Below are 27,957 nucleotides of genomic sequence, written 5' to 3' on the forward strand. Positions count from 1 at the left end.
AGTCAAGGGACCACTGTTAACAAAAATGAAGCATAATATTGTGTTGTCTACAATTTATTTAAACACATTTTCAAGTATTATATATCCTTGATGCACTATTAGAATTCAAAGCATTTTAGTTAGTTTTTTTTTCAATTAAACCAGTTAATGTGTTAACACTACTAAAATTTGTCACAAAAAAAAATGTGGTGATAGAAGGGGTGATGACTCGTGAAGTAATATAAAAAGAAATCTAAATTGAAGTAACAAGACATTAAAATATCATCTCATGGGAGGTGATTCTGAGAAAAATTAATGGATTATGTTTGTTAACAAAACAGCTAAAAAAGAAAAAAGTTTTCCCCCTTTTAGAAAAAAATAATATTGCAGTCAAGATCTGTTTTATTTGCTAGGTAAATCAAAGAGTTAAGAAAAGAAAATGCTACTCCAAATCTGCTCAATACTTGTACTATTGTATACAGAATGGTTGCTAATAAAATTTCATATGTAGTATGTTTCCTTTGAAGTGCCATAATAATATATAAAGAATCTCAGTAAGACTTTACATCAAATAATTGTTTCTTTTAAATTAGGAATGAACAATTACAATCATCAGATAAATGAAGACACTTGTAATAGTAGCACCACAAACACTCAAACTTACCGTTTGAACTGTTACATTCAAGAGATAGTACAGTCCATCATCAATGGAGTCTGTTAGAAAACAAAAGTTATTTAAATTATCATCTCTGTATGTGAAAAATGGTTTAGAGTTCTATTTAATATTTAGCCACTGTGTAGTATATATAGAGCGCAGAATAGAAAATCTTTTGAGAAAACAAATGTAGCATCCATGATTTTAAACTTTCCCATAAAAGATGACATGATTGATTGAGCTATAAGAATGTTATTTAACATAAATCAGCATTTAAATGTAAGGTTCCATAACTAGAATAAACTTAAAACAGATTTTATGTACAAGAGAGTTAACTATTATGAGCTGGAGTCATGAAATTCCCTGATAGCAATCTATCTACATGTTAGCAAACTATCTACACAGATGTAAAAAGAAAATGGGGGACTACTAAAGTGAAGTCTCCCACAAGAAGATACTGTTTTTATATCATTCTTAAATACAGTATCTACTGTAAACATCTTACCTATGGAGATACCATCGTCCCAGTATAAGCTCCCTATGGCCTCTCCAGTTTCACTTAGAGCAGCCAAGATTTGTAGAGGATTTTTACGACTATGGAAAAATGATTTTAAAAAATGATACGAAGTAGTTTAGCACATACCATTTTTTTTAAATTTCTTGAATTCTTATAAATAGAATAAATACACATATTTATAATATAAAAAGATATTTATTTGTATTTTATTCTTATATGTTTACAAATCAATGAATTTAACCAAAAGCAGCTGAAAAAAATAGCTTAAGCTATAGTGGTGAGATGTTTTAGAATACAATATTTTGTCTACCAAAATCATTTCTTAAAAGAAACTAAAGTTTTAGTAGAAAAATAATTGCCTCATAACTTTAAAAAAAAAAACTGGAACTGCATTTTTCTATATAATACATTACCAGAGGAAGAAAAACTTGAGGCAAAAGAGAAGATTGGAAGATAGCACTTAAAAATACTTATTGGCGTCATAATAGGTGAGAACCTAAAGATAGGTGATAACCTTAAGATAGGTAAGAACCTAAAGATAGGCGAGAACCTAAAGATAAGTGAGAACCTAAAGATAGGTAAGAACCTAAAGATAGGTGAGAACGTAAAGATAGGTAAGAACCTAAAGATAGGTAAGAACCTAAAGATAGGTGAGAACCTAAAGATAGCAGAAAGCAGAGAATGTAAGGAAGAGGTATACAAAACACTTGTGGCACCCCCCATCTTACCTAAAATGTGTGTTGTTAGCATACTTTTGTTGCACTACAATATGGCCTCCTCTCAAATGTAGCAAAGGCTTTGATGTAATGTTTACAGAAGTGACCTTCAAGGAGCCTTCTTTAAGTGTTTCACCTTCATGCTGGAATTAACAAATTTAATATAGCAAAAAAAGGTTAACATAATTAAAAATACAAACTTTTGTTCTATATTTACATATTGTGTTAACAAATAGTCATTGTTAAAGTGAATTTGTCTCTGGCAACATTGTCAAGCATTAAAGTAAAATGTAGAAAACTAAAAAGCAATTTTCAGATATTTTGTTATAAAATGAATAGCTGATTCTTACTGAGTAGTAATTGTACCACTTTCCTTTTGGTAAATAATATTCCAGAACTGTCTGACCCTTGAAAAAGAAATGGATTCAATGTTATTAAATATAGTAAAATAAAAGTGACATATTAGAAAATTGACAGGAAAATTGGATTCTAAAGATTTAACAAGACTAACCTGCTCAAGTATAGGAGAAATAAGTAAACTTGATCCCCATAAGAATTGTTTCTCAATATTGAGAGCAATTTGGTCAGTAGGATATCTATGAAGATATATATTAGAAAAATTATTTACTTGTTTTTTTGTTTTTTTTTATTAGTGGCTATTTTGGTAAAAGTAGAAAAAGCATTAGAAGACTTTCAGAAATGATTTTAAAATGTTTTCCTACTCATGGTGCAATGGTCTTATGACAGTTGAACCTTCAGTGTGTGCTTCATAGAATAGTGTGTACAGATAAGGCAGAAGCTGATAGCGGATTCTCATGATATCTCGTGAAGCATTACCAACTCTATCTCCAAGTTGACCAGGACCTTGGGGCTATATGTTCAGATCAAAAAAAAAAAAAAATAAGTAAGAAATTTAATTTAATAGTTCTACTATTATTACCCTTTAATTGAAAATGAGGATATGGCAACAGTTTGAGCTTGACAATTAAATCTATTAATCTTAAACTTACTTAATATAATAGCACTCAGGTCTAATGTTTATATAGAAGCAAACATTTTTTTATGTTTTTGAGTAAATGTATACATTTTTTTCCATTTAACGTATAGTTTTAAGTACTTAAGTATAGATGACATATAAACAACATACTATTGGTCCCTTGGTGTTATGGTTCCTACTGAAGGTATAAAAAGCTCCAAGCTGCATCCATCTTAAACAAAGTTCTTCTGTTGTGTTTTCAAAGAATCCACAAATATCTGCACCAATCTGTAAAATTGTTAGATATATTTTAAAATTTAGTTATTTACAATATATAGCTTATATATATATATATATATATATATATATGCATACTAGTTGATACCCGTGCTACACTACAGTTGAATTTGTCGGTATATGTTAATTTTACTCAGAACACTCTTATATAAAATGTTTGGCATTACAACGCTCCCCCCACTCCTACACAATTTCTTAGCCCTCAAATTCTATGTCCTTTTTTTTCTGTCTCTTTCATCCTACAAATGAAGGACTTACAACCTCCTATTATGGAGTATGCACAAACACTTCTTATGCCCATCAGTTGTAGCCTTCCATCTCCCTGCACTATAATTCTCCCCATATTTGCAAAGGAAACGCCCCTTCTTGAGGACAAGTTTGAAAGAAAAAATATCACTATACACAATGCATTTCTGTATCTTGTTGTCCACAGCAAGTGTGAGAATTATCTTATCTTATCTTATATAATACAGACGTTACTTCAAAAATGAAGATGATTACATCCTACGCGTCATGCATTTAGTCATACATATTAACCAATGACTTAAACTCTGCCAAGTCACTGGTTTTCCTGGCTAGCTCAGGCAACCCATTCCATGCTCTAATAGCACTAGGGAAGGAGTATTTGTACAAATTTGTCCTAGCATATGGAACGAGGAATGTGCCTTTATCTTTGTGTCTTTCTGAGTATTTTATTAAATTTTGTTTTTGTATTTGAAGATTATGGTTCAGTGTTTTATGTATAATTGCTACTTTACTTTTAAGTCTTCTATCCTGAAGGATTTCTAAATTTAGTGATTTTACTAAAGGTGTTACTCCCGTTTGTTATGAATCTCACTGCTCTATTTTGTGTCTGTTCCAGTTTCTTAATGTTTTCTTGAGTTGAGGGGTCCCAAACAGAGGATGCATATTCTATTATTGGCCTAACCAAGGTTAAATAACATTTTAGTTTTATGTTCTTATTTGATTTATAGAAATTTCTTTTAATAAACCCTAAGGCTTTGTTTGATTTTTTGATAGCTTCATCAATATGGGGATTCCATGACAGTTTTTCATTTATTATAACACCAAGGTATTTTGCGTTTTTAGTCTGTGTTACTGGTTTACCATGAATAAAATAAGTGGAATTAATTTGTTTTAGTTTTTTTGTTACTCTTAATAACTGACATTTTACTGGGTGTAAAGACATACTACAATTTGATTCCCATTTCTGTAATTCATCTAATTCTCTTTGTAAAATTTCTGTATCTTGTGTTGTTTTTATTGTTCTATAAATTATGCCGATCAATCTGACTTTTATTAATATAAATATATATATATTTTTTCTTTTTTGCCTAACAGTTTATGAAAGTGAAGCTTTATTTATAAGTGCCATGATAGCATACATTACTAGCAATAACAAATTAAATTTACATTAAGAGAAACTTACATATGGAATACCAAACAAGTTGAACTCTAGTAGCCCTGTGTGAAACAGAAGAGTAATTTTGACTTACTTTAAAATCTAATAGCATATTTGATTCAAATTGAATTCAACTTTTTAATTTTTTTTTAAATTAAGCAATATACAAAAATAGGCATTAAGTTGAAAGAATATTTTATGGGACCTCATAGTCCCAGCCGTGACATATATATTTTGTTAAAGCTTATGCAGGAAAAAACATTTTCTGCCAGGAAATTTGATTTAAGTTGAGCTCACAAAGAAAGGGTTAATAATATTCAACATTAATGTGCTACTTATTTAAGCCAGACTCACCAATAATGGAGCTGAACATGTCCTTCCACTGACTGACATTATCACCAAGCCAATGACCTACCCACTGACCAGAGCCAGGGAATGTTGACCTACTGATGACCATACCCCTCTCACCTGTAGCTTCTCTTACTGCACTAGTACGACATAAAAACATAAAAAATTGATTTAAAACTATCTATTAAAATGGATCAAAGTGGTAAAGCACTTGGCTTCTCAACTAAGAGGTCTTGGGATCAAATCTTGGTGAAAACTGGGTTTTTGAATTTCAGGATTTTTAGGATGCCCAGCTTTAATGGGTACTTGACAATAGTCGGGGAAAGTGGAGGTGGTTGGTCATTGTACTGGTCACAGGACACCCTGTAGGCCAAAGAAACAAATGACCTTTACATCATCTGCCCTATAGATTGCAAGGTCTGAATGAGGTATTTTACTATTAAAAAGGATCTGTGTTTTTCAGAACGTAAAAAGGTTAAGCAGTTCTGAATGCATGAAGTGTAGGAGAAATAGTCTTCTATTTTGAAGATATGATAAGCAGATAAATAACCTTAAAGAATGACTACCTTCCAATGGAACACAGCAAACAAAAGACTGGTAAAGAAGAGTTACATGTAAAATTACTTGCAAATTAAACAACTTTAAAAACTTCAAAACAATAAAAGTATTAAATGACAAAATACTTACTCCAGTGTCACATCAGACTGGCTCCAGCCATACAGGCTATGAACATCATAATGAGAATACATATCATTATCTCCCTGTACTGTGCTCATACAGATAGTTTTGTCTGATAGTCTCCCCTTTTTATTGTCACTGTCCCAGCGGTATGCAGCCTCTATGTATATATATATATATATATATATATGTATATATATATATATATATATATATATATATATATATATATATATATATATATATATATATATATAAAATATATATTGTTGTAACTCCACTCCTTCGCCACACTGATGGTGAGCATGAGAGCACCAAAAACACAAAGTAGTAGTAGACATGTTTAGACAGGAAGAAGGACTGTTGTAGATCCGGCTGCAGTGATCTGCAAGTTATTGGAGTCTGGGCTGTCTTGACTCAAGAGAACGTCCTTGGTGCTATCTATGAATTGTGTTGAGGACCTGGGGCGGCACTGGGAAGTGTGTCAGTGGTCTGTAGTGGTATGTAGACAGAAAAGGAGTGGTGTCACTTGAGATAGGACACTCTGGGACTTAATAGCTGAAGTCCATGCCTATTTGTACTGTAAATAAATACCTCGTTTATTGTTATCACCTGCCTTTCGTTGAGTAGCTTAGAGTTACAACAATATATATATAGATATATAATACAAAAAAAATAGGTGCCGGTGCAGTACTCAGTGATTAGGAGCCGGTACTCAGTGATGAATTGCCTAGCTTTTAACTACTAATGTATTAATAATAAACGTTAAAATACAACAAAAGTAATAATTTTTTCCCCACATTGAAAAAAGGTGCCAATACACCGCACTGGTGCGTACCGTCACAAAAAAAAGCCCTGTATATATATATATATATATATATACAAATAATGAAAACACTTTTCTTATAAAAGCTAAGCTAAGTAAGGTAAACTTCAAAATCTATCACTAAAACTATTATATAGACACTCACCAGTATTATTAAGTAAGTTTCAATTCAAGATTTAAAAGTATCTATGTAAAAGGTAAATAAGAAATAGGCCTATTCAGTAGCTAAAGGCTACATGTGATAAGCAGTCTGGTCTACAATACATTAGTCATCCACAGATGTTACGCCAAAAGAAGTTTTGCAGAAATTCTGACCCTGCATTCAAGTGCAATGCCACTCAGTAAATAGATCTCATATGCCCAACCTGTTCTAAAATTCTTAATAAGCTATATGCTAATTATGCATACAAAAATTAATTTTCACTCTATGCTTTTAAATTAATTTTCACTCCATGCTTTTAAATGTTAAAAACAATAAATAGCATAATTAAACTTTTAAATAATTGTTAAAGATATCAAGGTAAAGAACTATAGAATTAACTGACTTGGTCTGTATGGAGGATCTTCTATTGAGTTATTGGGACACTTCAAACTCCAATAAGGTTTGACTTCTGCTGGCCAATTGAATGGTCTGTCCTCATTGGTTCCAAAACTAGCAGGCTCATTCATGTCCTACAAAAGACAATTACATTTTATTTAGTAAACAACACTGACAGGTTCATAACAAACAATACTAGCAAGTTCATAATGTACTAAAGAGATACATATTTGTGTGTGTAAACAATACTAGCAAGTTCATAATGTACTAAAGAGATACATATCTGTGTGTGTAAACAATACTAGCAAGTTCATAATGTACTAAAGAGATACATATTTGTGTGTGTAAACAATACTAGCAAGTTCATACATAACCTATAGAGAACTAAAAGTTTGTTACCAAACAAAACTAGCTACATTTTTAGTTAGGTCATGCAGCCTATGAAGAATGTTCTTTTAGAATCTAAAATCTAAACAAAGATAACTAAAAAGAGAGCATGTATGTTGTCAGCTAATTATATGTTGTTAACTTCAAACTTACAATCCATAGACCATCAAAAGTTAAGTTTTTTCTGTAGTCTACAATCAACTTTTTCCAAACAGTTTTTGTTGAATCCTTGAAGTAATCAGGAAAAACAGTTTTTCCTTGAGGCCAAACCTTAAAAGGAAATTTTTAAAAATACAACTATTATTTTTTATGTAAATGGTTTTCAATAACTTTGTAAATATTTATTTTTAATATTATTTTTATTATTGTGTATTTTGGTTTCTTTTGTATTTCTAAAATGTAGATTTCCTATAAATCAACTTGCAAGAAAAGCAGACTTGCAAAAAAAAATGCAGCTATTGTTTATAGGACCCTTATTAAGTGCAAATAAGTTTTTAAAGTTTTTAAAAATAATAGCAATGCACTGAAAATTAATTATCCTCAGCTAATGGCAAAATGAAAACTTTAGCAACAAACTTTTAAAGCATCATGAACTGTCAGAGATTTTGCAAAGCATATACAAACTTTTTTTCTCCTATGTTGGCTAAATTTTAATAATAATTAAAATCGGATAGGCTATAAATATATGTTTTTGTGAGATTTTGAAACATACATAGCCCAACAATGCTCCATCAGTATCTTTAGCATCATCAGGAACTGTGACATTGGGTGCCCACTTTATATTACAATTGTTTCTTTTCATTTCTTCATAGGGATAGTAGTCAGTTTCATTGGAGATCATACATGGATCCTGAAAGTAAAAACAAAATGTAATATGAGCTTTTAAGATCAGTGAATCCTATAAGGCATCAACTCAGATGTTGATACATACAAACACTTTCTGTGTTATGAGAAAATTGGTTTGATACTGTCACATCCAGTGAGTCAATGATGTCACTTTGAAATTTAGTCAGAATAAAAAATGATTTATCTAAATGTAGGCTTTCCTGAAAATTTCAGCATGTTGCAAAACTAATTTCTTTAAAAATGCTACATGAGTCCACTTTTGTAATGGCTTGCCAAAACAGAATAGTAAAGAAAAGATTGGAGAATTAAAGCCCAGTTTTTAACATTTACCCACAAATACTCTTGACCCTTGAATTGTAGTGTCCCTGATACTCATGCAAAAAGACTAAATGTTGTATATTTTGGTTGGAGCCCTCTCATGGAATGTCCCCATAAATTCCAGTATACCTTATGCTGAAATAGGTGAGAGGATATATGTAGTTATTGTCCTTCTCCAATATAACAGCCTACATATTGACTGGTGAACTCTAGTAGTCACAGTAGTTGATATTTGTTTTTATTTGGCTGGAATCCCTAATTTTTGTGTGCATTCTTTGTATAGGAATGCTACCACATGTATATTTTGGTCAGACCAAACCTCCTGCAGGAATAAGGAAAGCAGTTTGAAAAGGAATCTACAATAGAAATATATTATTAAACAAAGCTATGTTCAGTTTTTAGATGACTCAACCTAAAACTTAAAAAAAAAAACTTACCAAAATATATATAATTCTCATACCACCATCATTAAGACTCTTGAAATAATCATTCAAACCTGGAAACCTTTTTTCATCGACTGTGAATATTTTCTGAGTGTCCATGTGATCTATGTCAACATACTGAACATCCTAATAAACAACAAATGTTATAGTTACTAAAATAATCTTAATAATACTCTGTTTCACATTATTTAAAAAAATCCTTGAAAATGAAATTTGAGAACTTTGAATTTCTTTTTTAATCTCCCATTAAAAGAATTGATGGTGTCAAATAATAAATGTTGATATTAATGTGGATTTTATCAAATGATTTTCTTCCAAAGAAATGTTTCTGGAACATAGAAATCTTTAAGAGTTTATCTAATTAATATGCACACCTAGACTGATGTAATTATCTTCTGAAAAACAAACCAAAGGGTAGCAATAACAGAATGGTTTGTGTGATAAGTTACATTTAGATCTCAGCCTCCAGAACATTTTTTTTCACTTACCTTAGTCAATTGATTTTAATTTAGAGAATTGAAAATAAATAAAATGTCTATCAGTTAGTTGTTAAATTTTGAGCACAATTCTTAAACACAATGTTAAAAAATTATTTATTGCTAATTAAAATAGATATTTACATGTGGGATGTCATATCTCGCTGTTGAGTCCACTGCCTCCTTTAGATTACTTATGTTGTGATAGTCATATCGACATAATTGAAAACCTAATGCCCAATATGGTGGCATGACTGGACGTCCAATAACCTAAAAAATGAAATGTAAATAGCTAAAATAAAGCATAAAAATGCTATAAGCAAATATCATCAAAAGCAAACTGGTGGTTGTGGGGTAAGGTTCAGCTCCAGAAATGAAAGTTCCAGGTTTCCATCCTGCCTTTAAAACTCTACAAAAGATTAGAACTCTCCAGCTCCAAAGGCAACAACAGTTTGGTAGTTGAGTAAAATGTTCTGATTTTATAATGATTTAAAATGTTACTGTACTTAATCTACTATAAACTGATAAGGTACCTGACACCTGTGGGGTATCCAGGGTGGATTGAAGTATGGGGAGGCCCTGGGGCAGAAGTTTGGTAGAGGCCCCAAAAGTTTGAATAAAAATCCACTTTTGAACAACTTATCACTAAACCTACTGATATCTAATAGCAAGCCATATTTTTAGAAGAAAGAACTAGAGCACTTGTACATTTGATCTAATTTTACTACTTTAAAAAAAGTTACAATTATTTAATATGTAATTTTTGTTTTTAAAAAAATGTATATTTTGTATGTTTTTGAGTTTGTGGAGAGTAAGACAATGGGTGACTTTTAAAATCTCTTTTGAGGAGGACCAGGGCAGTAGCTCCAATGGCCCTACCTTAAATCTGGCCCTGGGGATATAAAAGATGGTTTATTGTTGATCTGATTATGTGACAAACAAGAAAGAATTGCCAACTGGTGAATATTTATTTGTTTGGAAATTTAAGGTAATTTAATATTTGTATAAATTGCTGTCTAAAAAATGATCAACTTTTATCATCTGTCCATTCCAATTGTTCCTTGTTATTTAGAGCTACCATGGCATTTCTAAATACTTTACCACAATAATTACATTTTTCTATCATTATAAGTACCAAGTAACTTTCATGTAAGCTCTAAGACCGGGAAATAGCTTACATAGCTAGGAAATCACAGACCTATTATTTTGTGTGTGTGAGTGCATAAAACATTGTTTGATGTGTATTTAACATAAATGCTTACTCCTGTATATTGCTGTATGACTTCTTCAGGACTTGAGCCCATAAATAAGTAGAAATCCAGAATACCTCCAATAGTTCTAAATGTAAGACTTGGTAAATCACTGAAAGCATATTCTGTGAAATGATTAAAAAAATATCACAGTTAATGTTTTAAAAAATGCATAAAAATGTTGCAGTCATGGCTGTTGTTGATAGCATCATTTATTAGAGCATATATATTGAATGAGTAATGTGTTAGAAACATGTAGACTTTCAAATTATATGGAGATATGTAGTTTATTTTAATAAAATTAGCTGCTGTTAGTTGACTAACAATAAGTTGAGTTGCTGTGAGGGTGGATGACAGCAAGAAGACACCAAGCAAACATTAACTTTACTTTTCATTATTAGCGCCCTTACATTATTAGTGCAGTTTACAAATTACTATTTAATAATGTTGTGTTAACAATAATCAATTCATTATGATTGGGTATCAGCATTTCCAAAGGTCAGCAACTGATTGCAATACTATATAGATCTGTAAGTTGGGGTTGATATTTTTTAATGATGCTTTACTTAGATATTCATCTAACAAATATTATGATCAGCTTATCCAGGAATGCTGTTATGTTTCATAAACCAGATCTAAGATTTAGGTTTTGTAGTGATTCTAAAAAAATACAGCCTAGAAATAAAAACAATTACATCACCACTTGAATACCAGTAATGCAAGAAAAAACAACCCAGCTTTGCTAAAAAAAATATCAAAATATGTTATCATAACTATGTGCTAGTGCTCAGCTTTTACATATATTAATTTGTGTTACTACAAAGTAGGAATCTTAATCAGACAACTAGGATGAAATCAAAGTCATTTCCTCATAGCTCAACCATAGTTTACCTTGTGCATTACTGTTGAGAAGTAGTATCCCATGTGTATTGCCATCATTGTCCTCCACACAGGTGTAGAATGGATGAACACCATAGAGATTAGCCATGGCCTTAAGATAAAGAAACCAGTTCTCACTAGACATACATTTCCAACTTATATTATATTATAAAAGTACTTCAATCTATTGCATTTAAAATTCAGTACTCACATCCCAAGATGGTGGTTGATCTCTGGCAAATGAAGTCCAGGTTTTGTTCATCTCATGTTTAAAATGGTCATGGACATGTTCTCCCAGCCCATACACATTAGTGCTTGGTAGTTTGGTTGTGATCTGTAGGAACTGGTCTGACAACACAAGACCTCCTGGACCTACACCGATGTCAAAACTAACAAAAGTAAAGCATTAATTCAATTTATCTCAAATCTCATTTCAAAATTAAAAAATTTTGTTTTAGGGCAATAAAAGCAATATCCATACCAAAACGTTCATGTACTCATGTACCCAGGTTAGGACACGAGACTCTGCTAAACAATTTTTCAGAGCTATTGACTTTTTTAAACTTTATTTTACAATGGATATTGTTTTACAAATCTGTCAATACACCAACATCTATGCAACTAAACATGGACTGCAGAAACCAAGTGTGTTCCAGAGTTGGTATGAACTAAGCCCTGACGAATTCTACAGATTCTGTGGACTTATCATGTATGCTGGAATTGTTCAGGTCCCCAACATTGAGCGATTCTGGTCAACCAAATCTCTATACAATGGACTTTGGGCAAGAGCCTTTATGTCACCTGACAGATTCAAGGCCATAATGTGTTTTATTAAAGTGTCAAATCCACTTACAGAGGATCCCAATGATAAACTCTGTAAAGTGAGAATGTTAACGACATACATTAGAATGAAATGTATAAAGCTTTACCAACCTCATCAAAATGTCTCTATTGATGAAAGAATGGTTCGGAATAAAGGTAAATATGCATTTCGACAATACATTCGAGACAAGCCAATAAAGTGGGGCATGAAACTGTGGATCCTTGCTGATTCTTTAAGTGGGTATACCTATGATTTTGATATTTATTTAGGAAAGCAGGATAATGGCCCTTTTGGATTAGCTTATGGGGTGGTGATGAAGTTAACTAAATCTATATCTAGGCAAGGGTATAGGCTTTTTTTTTTGATAACTTTTATACTAGCGTCCAATTATTAAAAGATCTTTGGTTTATAGGGATTGGAGCATGTGGAACTGTTCTTAGGACCAGAAAAGGTTTTCCTAATGCTATAAAAGATGTTAAAAATTTTGAAAGAAAATCTAAAAGGGGAGACATGAGATGGATCAGGGATGGACAGTTACTGACAGTTCAGTGGAGAGACAATAAGACCATATCATTAATGTCGACTATTCATGATGCCAATGACAGTGTAACAGCTAAACGACGGACTAAAACAAATGGACAGTTTGAAAATTTGACTGTGAATCAACCAACTATTGTACATGACTATAATAAATACATGGGGGGGTGTTGACAAAAGTGACCAGCTAATTAATAAATATAATGTACTTCGTAAAACAAATAAATATTGGAAGACTATTTTTTTTCATATGTTAGATATAGCTAGGGTTAATTCCTATATTCTTTTTCAAGACTGGAGGGATAAAAATAAAGATGTACCTGAGCTGAAAAGACCCACAAGATATGGCCAACTTAATTTTACTGAAGAATTAATTAGAGAGTTAGGAGATATAGGTATTGACGATCCTGTACCAATCGCATCTAAGCCCCCTGTTCATTTTAAACATGCAATGGATCCACAGTTTATGGATAAGAGAGGGAACTGTAAATTATGTTACAGTAATGAAAAAATAGTTAGGAGAACTAGTGTTAAATGCAAAGTGTGTGATGTGTTTTTATGTTTTCAGAAAGAAAGAAACTGTTTGTCTCAGTACCACAAATTACTATAAAATCCTGTTTTTTTGTTCTATTTCTCACTGTACTATATAATAAGATGTGTAACTAACAAGTTTTACTCTATTTCTGGATAGTTTATAATATAATTTTGATGTTTAAGTAAATAAAAAAAAATAATTTTCTAACTAGTAAAAAATCATGTTGATGTCATCATTTTTCTAGAAAATGATTATTGTTTTCAAAAATTTGTAAAAAATTTATTTGTCAATGAATTAACTTCATTTTTGTCAGTTGTATACAGAATTGAATGCATTTTAATAAAAAGTAAATATCATTATCATATATTTATTTATTTATTTTTTGTCTTCTTTGTGAATGTGAATTTTTAAAAAATTAATTATTGAAAAAAAATTTATGTTATAATTATTTCTTTAAAAAGAAAAAATATATTTTAAAATGATTTAAAACATAGATAATGTCACGATCATCAATGGTGTTGATGTCACAATCTAAGATGATGCTACTGTCACGATCAGACTTGAACTATATTGCACCATCAATGACTGTGATTGCCGAGGATCTTGAAATGATCTTTCGATAAGATGATCGTATAGAAGTAGACAGATCTATGTTGATGATACGATCATACAGAATGTTGCCAATTGATAAGAGGATCATCTAGGTCTAGGCGTTACAACTTGACAAATATGATCTAAGTACAATCTAAATTCAATGAAGAAACTTCTCTTCATTCAAAAACAATTACTTTAATTAATAACTTGAAAACACTATACACAAAATAGTTACAATGCTTAAATGTACTTGAATAACTGATCTATTCAATAATATATATCTGAGTCTTGATACGAATAAAATATATATTCTTAACTACATACAAGTTAGATCTTATCTCTACAAATATTTACAACCGACTGAGGCTATTATGCATCTTCCCCGGGTTTCAGCCTGTAATCACGTGATCAACAACTTACTCCTCCCAGACCAACCAATCATTGCAGTCTAATGTTTCCCAGCTATTTCGAGCTAAGTCGGCGAACAACTCAAAACTGTTACCATATATGGTCATAGTGTACGTGACAGATAAATTGAAAGAGCTTTTAATTTCAAACAAATTGATGTATAACACTCAACAAAAAACTGTAAATTAACAAAGTTATGCCCTGCCAAGTAACAGACCCCAAGTCGCTGACAAATTTCTAGAAAAACCTGCAGTCTGTTAAGAGTTAAACTTCTATTCTAAATTATAACATATATGGATACCAAAATCTTTTAACAATAGATATTTTTATAGTTTTTTTTTTCCTTGCCTTGGATAAAAGAATTTATATATTCATTTCCTATAATTAAGCACATTAAAAAAAAATCTCTGGCCAGCAGCCCATGAGTTGACCTAACTTGATACAATAGTCAGAAATCATATATGTATAGCTGCATGGTATATGTAAATATATATACTATTATTTAATATTTTATATACATAAACCTATATTAGATAGAGGGTATAAGTGTATACCTAGAGATAAAACATATCTATTGGTTTAGATCAAATCTAATAAGTATCACATATTTAGTATGACATTGAAAAATTATACTTACATTACTGTTTTTGTACTGGAACGAATGATCTGGAACCTAAAATATTTGGCATCGGTAATAACTATGTCATACTTTGGAGTTGTAGATTTCATTGGAAGATTCATTGCTTTAGGAACTTTGTAACGTTTACCATCTTTACTATCAAACTGAAGAACCGATCAGAATAGTTAGTGAAAAAATGTAATAAAATGCAATCTTTAAAAATGTTTTAAAATTTTGTATTAAATGTTTTTATTTCTCAGATAATTGGGAGAGAACCAACCATATAGCAATTTGAAAAAGAATATCTAAAAAAATTGCAGAAAGAAAAAAAATTATAATAGAATAGAATTGTAAACAAAGTGATTAATTATTCCTAAATAAAACTTACTGAAAAATGTGCCACATTGTCTCCTTGATTCTCAAATTTAAAAACCCAATCCTTGATATCACCACCAAATGGAGCCATAGGACCAACTTGTTTGAGATCAGCGACTAATCCAAAGTCTGTGTACGTTACATTGACAGCTTCAAGGTTGTAAGAGCTCCAGTTATAGCTGCATATTTCTAAGTCACTATTATAATAACATCCCCGCATTAAACATTCTTGGTCAATCACTGCATCAAAGTTTCCTGAAAAAAATGTCATTAAAATATTGATATCAAACTTTTTGACAGCTACTTTAGTTAATTGAAATATTAAAAGCTTAACCTCTTGCTCTCATCCAGTCTCTAACGATATGGTAATAATAATTATTGACAAGTTTTTAAAATTTGCTTGCTTGCTTAGTATATGCATTGTCATAATGGAACTATTTTCAATCAAGGCTAAATTTAGATGGATAAAAAATTAATAATTAACCTTCAGCTTCAGGGAAGCAATCCATCCCATGATACCATGTCAACTGAAAGGCATCTCTCATAGGAATGTTGGACAAATCAATTTCTAAAAGCTGAAAGAAATAACAATACTGACATCAGAACCATTCCAATAAGCTTCACAGTTCAAAACATACATAAGGACAAATGTAATTGATTTTACCATCTAACTACTTTTTTTTTTGCAGCAATAGTAGTGAGAATATAAGCTAGACTTACTTCACCAGTCTGGTTATAGTATAGCTCTTGATCTTGTAAAATAACATATTGAACTGGCATGTTTACACCAAGTACAACAGCTTTTGTAAAAGTCAGGTTATCCCAGGAATTTACAGAAGAAGTATTGTGGTCCACTTTTAAGGTTAGAGCACTCTAAAACACAAGTACAAATTTTAAAAAAATGTTACCTCACTAGACCAGCAAAAGAAAGATGTAGCATTTATGACTATTAAAAGTTATTTTGAAATTCTTAACAATGGCCATGTTGTAATATTTTAAATTTGTAGAAAATTGTTATTTATGATTCAACTTTAAAAAGATTGACTTATAAAGAATACTTTATCTTCAAAGAGACAGACAAATGAACTGGTAGAGACAAGTTTCAGCAGTGAAGATTAAAAAATTACAAAAACTTAATAATGACTGGCCATGATTGTCTAGAACCTTAGAAATGTATTTTTTATGTGTACATTTTTTTCCCCTTTAGATTTAGGAATGAGAGATTTGTCAGACTATGGAAATGTCATTATCTTACTTTATTGTAAGGAGTAATGCTACATTGCTAAATAGGTCACCTGTCATTTCATCCCCAAATAAATATTTTTCTTTTTCATTGTTTAATTGTGCTGATAAGGCTTTGACTTTAAGCCTTCATTTCATCTGATATATAAATATGATTATGTAGAATGCTTTTTGATATTTTTTGATGTTTCTAATGCCTTATAGTGTTTCCTCTTCCACTTTGCATTCTTGATGAGAAATCTTATAATATATTGTAAATCTGGGTGTATACTTAGCAATAGCGCTTTTATTGGATGTGGGGGATGTAACATTATAATATTATCCTGTGCATGACATAATGATCAAAGGCCAAGGTTTGGTGGAAGTAGTGAAAATCATTTGAGAGATGGAAAAGTGCGATTAAAATAATTATGACCATGCCTCGGATAACTTATCGTCAAAGGTAAAGGTGTGGTGCAAGTAGTGGAAATCTTTTGAGAGATAGAAGTGCAATTAGAATAATTATGACCGTGCTGCTGATAACTTATCACCAAAGGCCAAGGTGTGGTGGAAGTATGACCGTGTTTCACTTTATTTTATTTTTCAATCGCTCTTTCTTGAAAATGGGTGCGTCATTTTTAGCCTTGAATTAAGGCTTTATTTTTTTTCTAATAAAGGCTGACTTCACCCATCCTCAGGATATCATATCGCCTATATAAGTTTTACTTTAATTCCTTTTAAACAATAAAGTTGTAAATTGTTTTAAAGGGCTTTATTTCTATCAATATTTCATTTCTATATATTTCATTGATGTAGATTAACACAAAAACACTTTTTTACATTAACTCTATATTTAGACGTTACATTTTTATAGGTTTAATGGCATTTAATTTTAATTTTATTCTTATCCAATGTGTTACACTTTTTGTCATTTAAATAAAAAATGAATATATTAAATATTGCTCATTTCATGATTTTTACACTTACAATTACTATTTGTTAGATAAAATGATCAGATGATGAAAATAACGGGATGAAATGACCAGGGGATGAAATGATCAGGAGATGAAATGACCAGGGGATGAAATGACTGGGGGATGAAATGACTGGGGGATGAAATGACCAGGGGATGAAATGACCGGGGACGAAGTGACTGGGAATGAAGTGACCAGGGATAAAGTGATTTCATTTAAGAATTTTTAGAAGTAGGAGATGGATAGAGTGAAATAATAAAGTTTTTTAATGGTTCATATCTTGAAACTTCAGAGTTGAGCTAGGAGGTACTGAAAGATAATGAGAAGATGATACAATAGAAAGGGATTGGTCAAGAAGAAGGAGTAAGGATGCTGGTCAGGAGATGTGAGCACTGAATTTCAAATGTAATAAAGATCAGGCATAATGAGTGATAGAGTGTGCAGCTGAAACCAGGTGTCGGTGGGAGGGATGGATATCTGCGTTTGAATGATATCAAAGTAAGCTGCTGGTTAAAAAGCTTATTGTGTTTATCTCTTCCTCTACATTTATTTATAAAAGGATGACAAAAAACTGAAGTCTACATCAAGCCTGGTGCCTAATATGGTAACAGTTTGATGAAATACAGTAACAGAAATGTAGATCATCATAAGAAAAAAATTGCAAAAGAACCCCCCCCCCCCCCCCCCCCCCCACCAATAAAACAAAAATAGTCAGTGCCATAATAACAGAGCCAAAACTTCCGTTTAATCCAGATGGTGGCCCAGCAAACAGCATAATGTAGTAGGCAACATTCAGTTGATATAACATTCAAGGACAGGGCTGAAAGAAACTGATTTTATTCAGTTAAAAAAAATACTTACATTTTCAACTTTTATAGTTGCTAGATAGTAGTTTCCAGATTCCAAAAAATCTAGATTAATTAAAAAGCACAAAAATAATTAAGAATTTTCAAATATCTAGTAGTTCTATTTACCAACCAAAAAGATGTATATTTAAAAACATTGTTTTAATAAGCAATAAACAACAAGTTCAAGAAAGCAATGAATAAAAAAGAATAGTTTAAAGCATTACCATTTGAGACTCCATCATCCCAAAACAACTTTCCTGAAGCTTGACCATTGCTGTCCAGTGCTGCCACAATTGTTAAATGATTTTGACGACTGTTGAAAAAAAAAAAGCTGGTTATTTTTTTTTTAAAAGCACAATTAATAAAAAAAATAAAAATATTTTAAATGTACTAAGCTCTATAGAAACATCTTTCACCTGTAATGTGTGTTGTTCGCATAATCCTGTTCTACAATAATACAACCCCCTCTCAAATGTAACATAGGCATGGAGGTAATATTAACATCAACACTTTTTAACTCTCCTTTACTGTAGACTTCTCCTTCTTGCTATAGATAAAAATAAAAAGTACATTTCAGCTTAATTAATATTAGAATTAGCTTTATCTTTTAAAAAAAATTTTATGTTTGATATTTTTATTGTAGTAAACTATTATGTAAATTAAATTCTAGGATTGACAATGATAATAGTCACCTTAAAGTAATCATACCACTTTCCTTTAGGTAAATAGTACTCAAGTATTGTCTGACCCTGAAAAAATTAAAATTTTACAATAAAAAATCTATTGATAATGACAAACACATCTAGGCAGAAAACCCTCAATTTCTTAAGGTTAGAATTTCATATGCCTAAAAAAAAGAGTGATAACAACACATCTCACTTCGTTAAGTATCGGAGATATGAGTAGACATGAGCCCCACATGAACTGTTTATCAATCGATAAGGCCATTTGATCTGTTGGATATCTTCAATAAAAAAATGTACATTTATGAGCAAAATTAGATCCATACAAAATTTTAAATGTATTAATTCTATAAATTGAATTTCACATTTTTTATGGAACCATTCTTACTCATGGTGCATTGGTCGGATGACAGTTGATCCCTTGGTATGAGCTTCAAAAAATAGAGTGTACAGATAAGGCAAAAGACGGTAGCGAACCCTCATTATGTCACGTGATACGAGCCCAACAGTATCTCCAAGCTGTCCAGGGCCCTGAGGCTGTGTAAAATGCATTGAAATGGATAATTTACTAAATTTTAATTAATCCTCTTTATCTAAATTTTATAACAAAATTCTAAATTAAAATAACCCAGAATGAAAAAATGAAGTCTCAATCAAAGTACAAAACAAAAAGTTCTAAATACTGAAAACTGCAGAAAATGTCACATTACTATAGGTCCCTTGGTGTTATGGTTCCGACTGAAGGTATAAAAAGCTCCAAGCTGCATCCATCTTAAACAAAGTTCTTCTGTTGTATTTTCAAAGAATCCACAAATATCCGCACCAATCTGTATAGTTGAAATCAAATAAGAAGACATTTGAATACATATTTTAAGTCTTTGATCAGAAAACTCTCAATTACAAATAGATTAAGAGTATTGGAGGGAAGTTCTAGATGTAAGAAGCACAAATAATAGCAAAAGAAGACAAAGAAATTTAAAACTATACAAAGTCTTAGCAATGTAACTAACCAAAACATTAAAAACAAAATTTTATAGCTTTCTAGTTTTGTAAATTGAATCATTAATTTGACCTAAATATGGCAAGAATGTGGCTCTACAGGCTATAATGTTAGTGGAATGTTATTCTACTCATTAGAGGAATGTTCTATACATTAGAATGTTTTTCTATAGTTTAGAATATTGCTATTTAGGATAGATTGTTTTTCTATGGGTTGAAATGTATGTTATTTTTCTTGGATAGATATAGCAGTTAGCTGTAACTTTATTCTAGAAAGTTTCTTGTCAAGGGAAAATCCCCTAATAATGATATTATTTAACCAATAAGTTATTGAGGTCAAGTAAATAAATCACTGACTTTTTTTTTTCTAAAAGGATAGTTTGGAGAAATATTGGAAAAAAAGATTCTAGGTTCAAGAAAAGATTAGAAAAGTACAAGTAGAAGATTTAATTAGTTGTAGTCCAGGAAGTAACTGAAGTAGTTGAAGTTTTGAAATAGTAGTAAGAAAAGAACATTTGAATTGAAGTGAGTTTAGTTGTAGCTAAGGGATATTATTTTGTCTTCTATTTCTTCATTGAAATTGTGAGTATTTAAAGTAAAAGCTTATTCAGTCTTGAGGAATTAAGAGCCAATGAGCAATTGTGTTTGTGTCAATGAATAAATTTATATAAAGTAAACAAGATCTGAAGAATCGTAGTGGCAACACAATCTTAAAGAAATACATGATATTTGACACAACATATCATCCCATTAGTTGGATCAAAATTTTGTTTTATGCATTAAAATGTTCAAACTACAAACAAAAGAAGGATTAGTGGAGTTTAAAGCTTCAGAGCTGAAATAATGATGAATAAAATGTAATGCAATAATAGCAGCACAGTCAGCAAGCGAGATGAAAGCGAGATGAAAGCCTGAGCATTGTCTATGGTCGGAATGATGTCCCCCTCTCTACACAGCTGATGAGACCAAAGGAACAAAATATCCGATACAGTTTGGGATCAGTAGCGCCGCAAGCTCTGCCAGGCTGTAGCACAGTGTGCAGCAATCTGCCTAAGAGTCACCAGCTCCTGATTTTTCCTCAGGGTTGTCTCCCAAAGCCTTTTCCATGTTTGGGTATAGCCGCAAGGCAGCGGAGGTTTGGATTCAGAGTGTTCCTTCTCCTAACGACCCCCTCCTGTCAGAAGCTTTCTGGTAAAGGCGCCAGTTGTTTGCTAGTATAGGCGCCAGTTGCTTGCCTTTGCCCCTTCTCCTGTTGGTGATAACAGTTCCGCCGGGCTCAGTATCTGAACCACACGTGAAGGCCAGGAGTTGGACTGGTTGTTAGAGGCTATTTAAGACGCTTGCCATTAGAAGCATTTTATAGGTAATGGTGGGCTTAGAACCATTACCACAACCTTGTGGAACCAGTAAACAAGTTTTTGAAAGAAGAAAAAAACATAGTCAAACACTGTTTTTTAAGTTTCAGATGTTCCTTCAGAAATAAAAAGATTTTCACATCCTAGCCCAGAACTCCTACAGGGGAATGGCAGCATGATGCCAGTGCAGCTATTAAAAAGGATAAGGAAACATAGACTAGATCTGGGCTACAGCCTAAGACCTCTGACTTCAGGTAGATTATTTTCTTCTTTTCTTAATAACTATTTTATCCTATTATATTTTACATGTCAATCAAAAGAAACCATTGCTGAGTTGTCAGGAGGTTGGAAAGGAAGAGGGATGAGACATTTATCATGATCAGTGTTAGTTGGTATAAAAATTAAATATTATTTTCAATATTTCAAACTTTATGCTTTACTAGAAAAGAGGAGAGAATTATTTCATTCATTTTTTTTTAAATCTGATCAATATTTTCTACAATTAAACAGTTATTCTTTAGCCCTTTCATTCAAGTTTACTAGCAGTTGTGAAGTAAAACTACAAGAAAGCATGGTAGTCAATGATTTCAATATAAATTGCACTTACATATGGAATACCAAACAAATTGAACTCCAACAAACCTGATGTAAAAAAAATATAACAACAAAAACATTAAAAAATGATTGAAAGGGTTTTAAAAAATATCTCTAAACATAGTCAAAAACAAAACAAAAAATCTCACCAATAATGGAGCTGAGCATGTCCTTCCACTGACTGACATTATCACCAAGCCAGTGACCCACCCACTGACCAGAGCCAGGGAATGTTGACCTACTGATGACCATCCCTCTTTCACCTGTAGCCTCTCTCACAGCACTGTTTATTTTAAACAAATTAGTGGACAGTAAAGTTTGTTATACTGATTCATTATTTTAAAAAATTTACTTTATTACCTTCCAATTTTTAGCTATTAGGTGTTAGATTGTTTTTAATATATGGTCAACAATATGGATGTACCATGGAATATGTTTTAATGTCTTTATTTTAATAATAATAATGCAGTGAACTCACAAACTCAGTTGGAGACTTGCATATTTTGTAATTTTTAATATATGTTGAACAATATGGATGTACCATGGTATACTTTTTAATGTCTTTATTTTAATAATAATAATGCAGTAACCTCACAAACCCAGTTGGAGACTTGCATATTTTGTTGTTTTTAATATATGGTCAACAATATGGATGTACCATGGTATACTTTTGAATGTCTTTATTTTAATAATAATAATGCAGTGACCTCACCAACCCAGTTGGAGACTTGCATATTTTGCTACGTTTTTTAATTTAATGTACTATTTAAGAATTCAGTAGAAAATAGCAAACCATGAAAATTTATTCTAAATGAAAGAAGCTCTATTTAGAAGGAGAAAAGTATAATCTCACCCAGAAATGTATAAACTAGTTTTGCTTACTAGCACCACATGTAATTTACTAAAACATAAGTAGCAACATAAATCACCAGGATACAAATACTTTTCTAACTACACACCAGCATGGCCCACTAGAGATGAATGCTACCTCAGATTGCCCAACTAAGAAGGGTGCAATGATTGGGGGGGGGGGGGGGATCAAAAGAAAAAAAGTTAAGAAATACTGCAATTTTGTTTTTTAGAGAAAAAAAATGTGTACAACTCAAACAAGAACATGAAACTAAACTGTCATTTAACCTTAGCTAGAATAAAACTGGATTATGCACCTTCTGTTTGATACAAAAAATTTAATTAAATAACAAAAAAAACAAGGATAAAAGCCTCTGTCTCTTTCCATGTGCTAGAACAAACCCATGTAAGTACTTTTTCTTCCCTATTTTCATTAGAGCAAGGAATGGATAGCCAGAATCAGCAGGAACACTTATGACACAGTAGTGGGAATACAGGGAGGTATATTTACTTACTTCATTTATTCTTTTTCCCCCCAGTTTTTGTCCTGCATTCAACATTACACATTTTTCTAAGATGTCATTCTAGAGCTATAAGCTTTGCCAATAGACATATAGGCTACTCCACAAAGATCAAACAATTGTTGATGGTCTATTTTGTTGATGAGTATATATATATGTTACTGGTGCATGCGAGTCCATATGACACAACAACAGAATGAATCAAGAATATACTTAATAACGCAGGCTGATAACTTCAACAATTTAATAAACAATAAAAAGGGCACAGTCCTCTGTCGTCGCTAGCCTAGCGTCGTCCTCTTAGGCGTCTTGTCCGTTATTCTTCTTGTTCATCAACCTACTCTGTTCTTACTCGTCACATTACTTAGGAAAAACCCGATTCACATCAACTTCTACGCATCTTGTGTCATTACATATTTCCTCCCCCCTTTATCAAAAAAAAATTTTTGTCAATTTTTTTTTTTTTCAGTCTAAAACACTATCCCTACTGTCATGTCTGTACAATATATATGGCCAAAATTTTGGGGAAAGACAAAACAAACATATATCTTGATCTTGATGGACATCATCATGTTTCCCATCTTCATCAGTTCCCTGGTGAAATTGTCCATGTTCCTATGTCACAAAGTTCACACTGTAGTTGAATGTTGACACCAAGAAAACAATACAGTTCCAATACAGTTATTAGTAAGAAAATATCTGGTATGCGGTGTTCTAATCATCACTCATTGACGATAAAATAGTATAGTATAGTGTAATAGTTTCACCAACCAATAGTACTAAGTCCATCAAGACATGTATACAGTCCCCATACGATGATGCCTTTGTCGATTCCACAGACATAAAACAGTTTTTCAGAGTAAATACACATGTATATAGTCCACATACGAAGATGCCTTTGCTGACTCCATAGGCATAAATCAGAGTTTTTCAGAGTAAATACTGTCATTGGCTGTATGTACGTTGGAGGTTGCCTCATATCACACCAAACCCCTCCTGTCAGACAAAATGTAATATTTGTGTCAAAACAACTTTCCAAATTATTCTACCTAACTTTTTTGTTGGGTACCAATAAGTATATTTTCTCTCCACTTACCATTTCCAAACTGACCTAGCCTTTTACTAATGGATGATAATGATTATATAAAAAAATAATGACTGTAGATGATCATACTTACTTTAATTTACACCTTTGACTTCAATTATTGAAATTTTATAATTATCTCCCTTGATTTAATAAAATTCCCAATTTATATTTTACTGAGTTATCTTCCTTTAAAGGAAATAAAATATATATAGTCCATATATAAACAACTTATTCATACCCATTGACTAGAACATATACATATATATACATGCATAAACAAATCAAAATGAATAATCATTATTTACAACAGTTTATCTCACTGTAACTCTTGACAACATGTCAGCTACAATATTAATTTCTCCCCTAATAGCCTCCAATTGAAAATTATATTCTTGTAAAATTAGAAACCACCTGTATAATCTACCATTTTTAATACTTTTTTCTTGCATAAACTTAAGAGGCCTGTGATCAGATAACAATATGAATTTGTTTCCCAGTAAATAGCTTTCCAACTTAGTTACAACCCAAACAACAGCTAAAGCCTCCTTCTCTATGACACTGTATCTCTTCTCAGTATCAGATAATTTCCTACTTACATAAATTATTGGGTGTAATTTATCATACTGTTGCATCAAACAACCTCCTATAGCACTACCAGAAGCATCAGTAGTGACATAGAATATTTTAGAAACATCCGGTAATCTCAATATCAAATTTGTAGAAAAAATATGCTTAACTTTCTCTATAGCTTCTACACACTTTCTATTACAAGTCACTTTTCTAGGCTGTCCTTTCTTTAATAACTGGTTTAATGGATCAACTATCTCTGCTAAATTTGGTATGTATTTTCTATAATAGTTTATCATCCCTAATATTGATTTAATCTGTTTTTGTGTTGTTGGTATTTCTATTTCTAATATCTTCTTTACATTATCTTCAATGGGACTGATAGTATTATTTTTAACTCTATGTCCTAAAAATGTGATTTCTTCTAAGCCTATCTCTACCTTTTCTGCTTGAACTGTTAGACCATTTTGTTTAATTAACTCAAAAATCTCCCTAATTCCTTTTAAATGTTCTTTCCAATCCTCATGAAAAATGCATATATCATCTAAGTAACAGATTACATTTTTTCTATGACCTATAACCGACATCATCATCCTATTAAAGGTAGCTGGAGCATTTATAAGCCCAAAGCTCATAAAGTTCCATTGGAATATTCCATAAGGAGTGATAAATGCAGTATAAGGTTTAGCTCTATTGGTTAAAGGAATTTGCCAATATCCTTTTGTCAGATCCAATTTTGTAAATACTTTAGCATTGGACAATTTGTGTAATATGTCATCAATGTTAGGCATAGGGTAAGGATCAAATTCAGTTATCTTATTTAACTGTCTATAATCTATGCATAACCTTATATCCCCATTCTTTTTCTTTGCTATAACTATTGGTGAAGCATAAGCTGAATTGGATGGTTCTATTATTCCTAGTTTTAATAAGTTGTCTATTTCATCTTTAACTTTTCCCTGTAAGTGTAATGGAATCCTATAAGGCTTCATGAAAATAGGTTTGTCACTATTTAACTTTATGTCATGCTTTATGATATTTGTTTTTCCTGGCAAACTGGAAAAAATTTCTTTAAAATCACTGATTACATTTATTATGTCTTTTGTTTTTTCTGGAGATAAATTTTCTAAATTCAGTTTTTCCCATGTTTGGTTATCTTTAGTTTCTAGTATAGGAATATTTTTAATATCATTTTCATTAGTTTCCTCATTGATTAAAACAATTAAACATTCATCTACTTGATTTTCATTTTCCACAGTTTCTGTATCTAACTTTTGAGTTTGATTTTCATTGTTTACTTCTGTATCCAAATTTTGAAATTGATTTTCATTTCTCTCATTGTATAACTTCAAATTATTTATATGATATGTTTTTATTTTTCCATTCATATTAATCTTATAGTTTACTTCACTTGTTTTATTTGTAACAACAAATGGACCCTTCCACTGTTTTCCTAATTTGTTTTTTAAGTCAATTACCAAAAGTAATACCTTGTCTCCTACCTCCAATGTTCTTAATTTTCTTTTTTCATTTAAGTTCTCATGTACTGTTTCTTTATATTTCATGTTATTCTCAAAAGCTTCCGCCCATATTTGTTTTAAATCTAAAGCTGTTTCATTGTCATTTTCCTTTTCTATTTTATTTAAGATCAAACTTTCTTTAAAAATTTGTATTTCATCCCTAGGTTTCCTTCCATGTACTAACTCATATGGTGAAAATTGAGTTGCCTCATGAATATTATTTCTAATAGAAAATAGAACAAAATTAATATATTGATCCCAGTTTTTCTGATTATTTTCTACAATTTTAGCTAAGGATCTTTTTATAACACCGTTAAGGCGTTCACAAAGCCCGTTGGCTTCCGGGTGGAATGGCGATGATTTAATGTGTTCTATACCATATTTTAATATCCATCTTTTAAATAACTCAGATGTAAACATAGAAGCATTGTCTGATAGTAATGTTTTTGGTATCCCATGTCTGACTATGAACTTTTGATCTAAAGCATTAATAATATTTTCTGTGTCTATATTGGATAATACCACTGCTTCAGGATATCTACTGAACATGTCTACTATTGTCAATATGTACTTATTATTATGTTCTGTTTTAGTTAAAGGTCCTATGATGTCTATTGCTATTTTTTGAAATGGTTTATTTGGTTCATCCATTGACTGTAATGGAGCTTTACCTAATTTACCCTTAAGTCCCCTTCTTTGACACATATCACATGATCTTATGTATTTTGATATGGTTCCTTTCATTTTAGGCCAAAATACTTGAGTTGCTAAATTTCTAAAACATTTCTTTATACCTCTATGTCCACTTAAATTACTGTCATGTGACAAAATCATGACATCCTTCCAATACTTTTGTGGTAAGACTAATTGTTTTATTTCTCTATCATTTATTTTTGTTTTCCTAAATAGTATTCCTTCTTCTATGACATATTTCTCCATTGGGTTATTATTTCTCCTGTCACTAATTCTGTCATATGTTTTCCCAATGATGTTATCTTGTTTTTGTTCTTGAGCCAATTTGTTTATTCCTTTCAATTCTTCTGTTTTCATTTCTTCAGTTCCATCTTTCTGTTTTTCTGCTTGCGTTTCGTCTTGTTTTTGACCTTGTATTTCAACCTCTTTCTCTTTATCTTCTTCACCATTAACTATTTCATCATTCATATCAATAAGTTCCTGAGTTTCTTGTTTTGGCTTGTTCTTAGATCTGGTTATTACCATATTACTAATGTAATTATCTGTTTCAGTATTCCTATTCTGCTGTAACCTTTCATATTTCTTTTCCCATGCTTCAATTTCCTGTCTTGAACATTCCTTCAA

General features: G+C 31.4%; 1 protein-coding gene across 3 annotated transcripts in view; it reads right to left on the reverse strand.

Annotated features, from left to right (window-relative positions):
• Window positions 1-27,957, reverse strand: part of LOC106063545 (maltase-glucoamylase-like) — a 63,464-nt gene that overhangs the window by 4,375 nt on the left and 31,132 nt on the right. For all 3 annotated transcript variants that reach the window (XM_056030730.1, XM_056030731.1, XM_056030732.1), the window contains exons 36-66: window positions 22,246-22,379; window positions 22,110-22,144; window positions 19,859-19,975; window positions 19,537-19,685; window positions 19,345-19,429; window positions 19,158-19,214; window positions 18,882-19,012; window positions 18,690-18,778; window positions 18,479-18,528; window positions 16,143-16,295; window positions 15,907-15,997; window positions 15,436-15,677; window positions 15,066-15,211; window positions 11,743-11,920; window positions 11,544-11,643; window positions 10,665-10,777; window positions 9,547-9,672; window positions 8,921-9,052; window positions 8,032-8,169; window positions 7,473-7,589; window positions 6,940-7,066; window positions 5,578-5,728; window positions 4,897-5,030; window positions 4,570-4,604; window positions 3,015-3,131; window positions 2,590-2,738; window positions 2,379-2,463; window positions 2,218-2,274; window positions 1,880-2,010; window positions 1,140-1,228; window positions 644-693 (exon numbers count right to left, since the gene is read on the reverse strand). In XM_056030730.1, coding sequence (XP_055886705.1) covers window positions 644-693; window positions 1,140-1,228; window positions 1,880-2,010; window positions 2,218-2,274; window positions 2,379-2,463; window positions 2,590-2,738; window positions 3,015-3,131; window positions 4,570-4,604; window positions 4,897-5,030; window positions 5,578-5,728; window positions 6,940-7,066; window positions 7,473-7,589; window positions 8,032-8,169; window positions 8,921-9,052; window positions 9,547-9,672; window positions 10,665-10,777; window positions 11,544-11,643; window positions 11,743-11,920; window positions 15,066-15,211; window positions 15,436-15,677; window positions 15,907-15,997; window positions 16,143-16,295; window positions 18,479-18,528; window positions 18,690-18,778; window positions 18,882-19,012; window positions 19,158-19,214; window positions 19,345-19,429; window positions 19,537-19,685; window positions 19,859-19,975; window positions 22,110-22,144; window positions 22,246-22,379 — 3,508 coding nt within the window. The remainder of the gene's footprint in view (window positions 1-643; window positions 694-1,139; window positions 1,229-1,879; window positions 2,011-2,217; window positions 2,275-2,378; window positions 2,464-2,589; window positions 2,739-3,014; window positions 3,132-4,569; window positions 4,605-4,896; window positions 5,031-5,577; window positions 5,729-6,939; window positions 7,067-7,472; window positions 7,590-8,031; window positions 8,170-8,920; window positions 9,053-9,546; window positions 9,673-10,664; window positions 10,778-11,543; window positions 11,644-11,742; window positions 11,921-15,065; window positions 15,212-15,435; window positions 15,678-15,906; window positions 15,998-16,142; window positions 16,296-18,478; window positions 18,529-18,689; window positions 18,779-18,881; window positions 19,013-19,157; window positions 19,215-19,344; window positions 19,430-19,536; window positions 19,686-19,858; window positions 19,976-22,109; window positions 22,145-22,245; window positions 22,380-27,957) is intronic.

This window comes from Biomphalaria glabrata, chromosome 5 (genome assembly GCF_947242115.1).
Source record: "Biomphalaria glabrata chromosome 5, xgBioGlab47.1, whole genome shotgun sequence".
NCBI lineage: Eukaryota > Metazoa > Mollusca > Gastropoda > Planorbidae > Biomphalaria > Biomphalaria glabrata.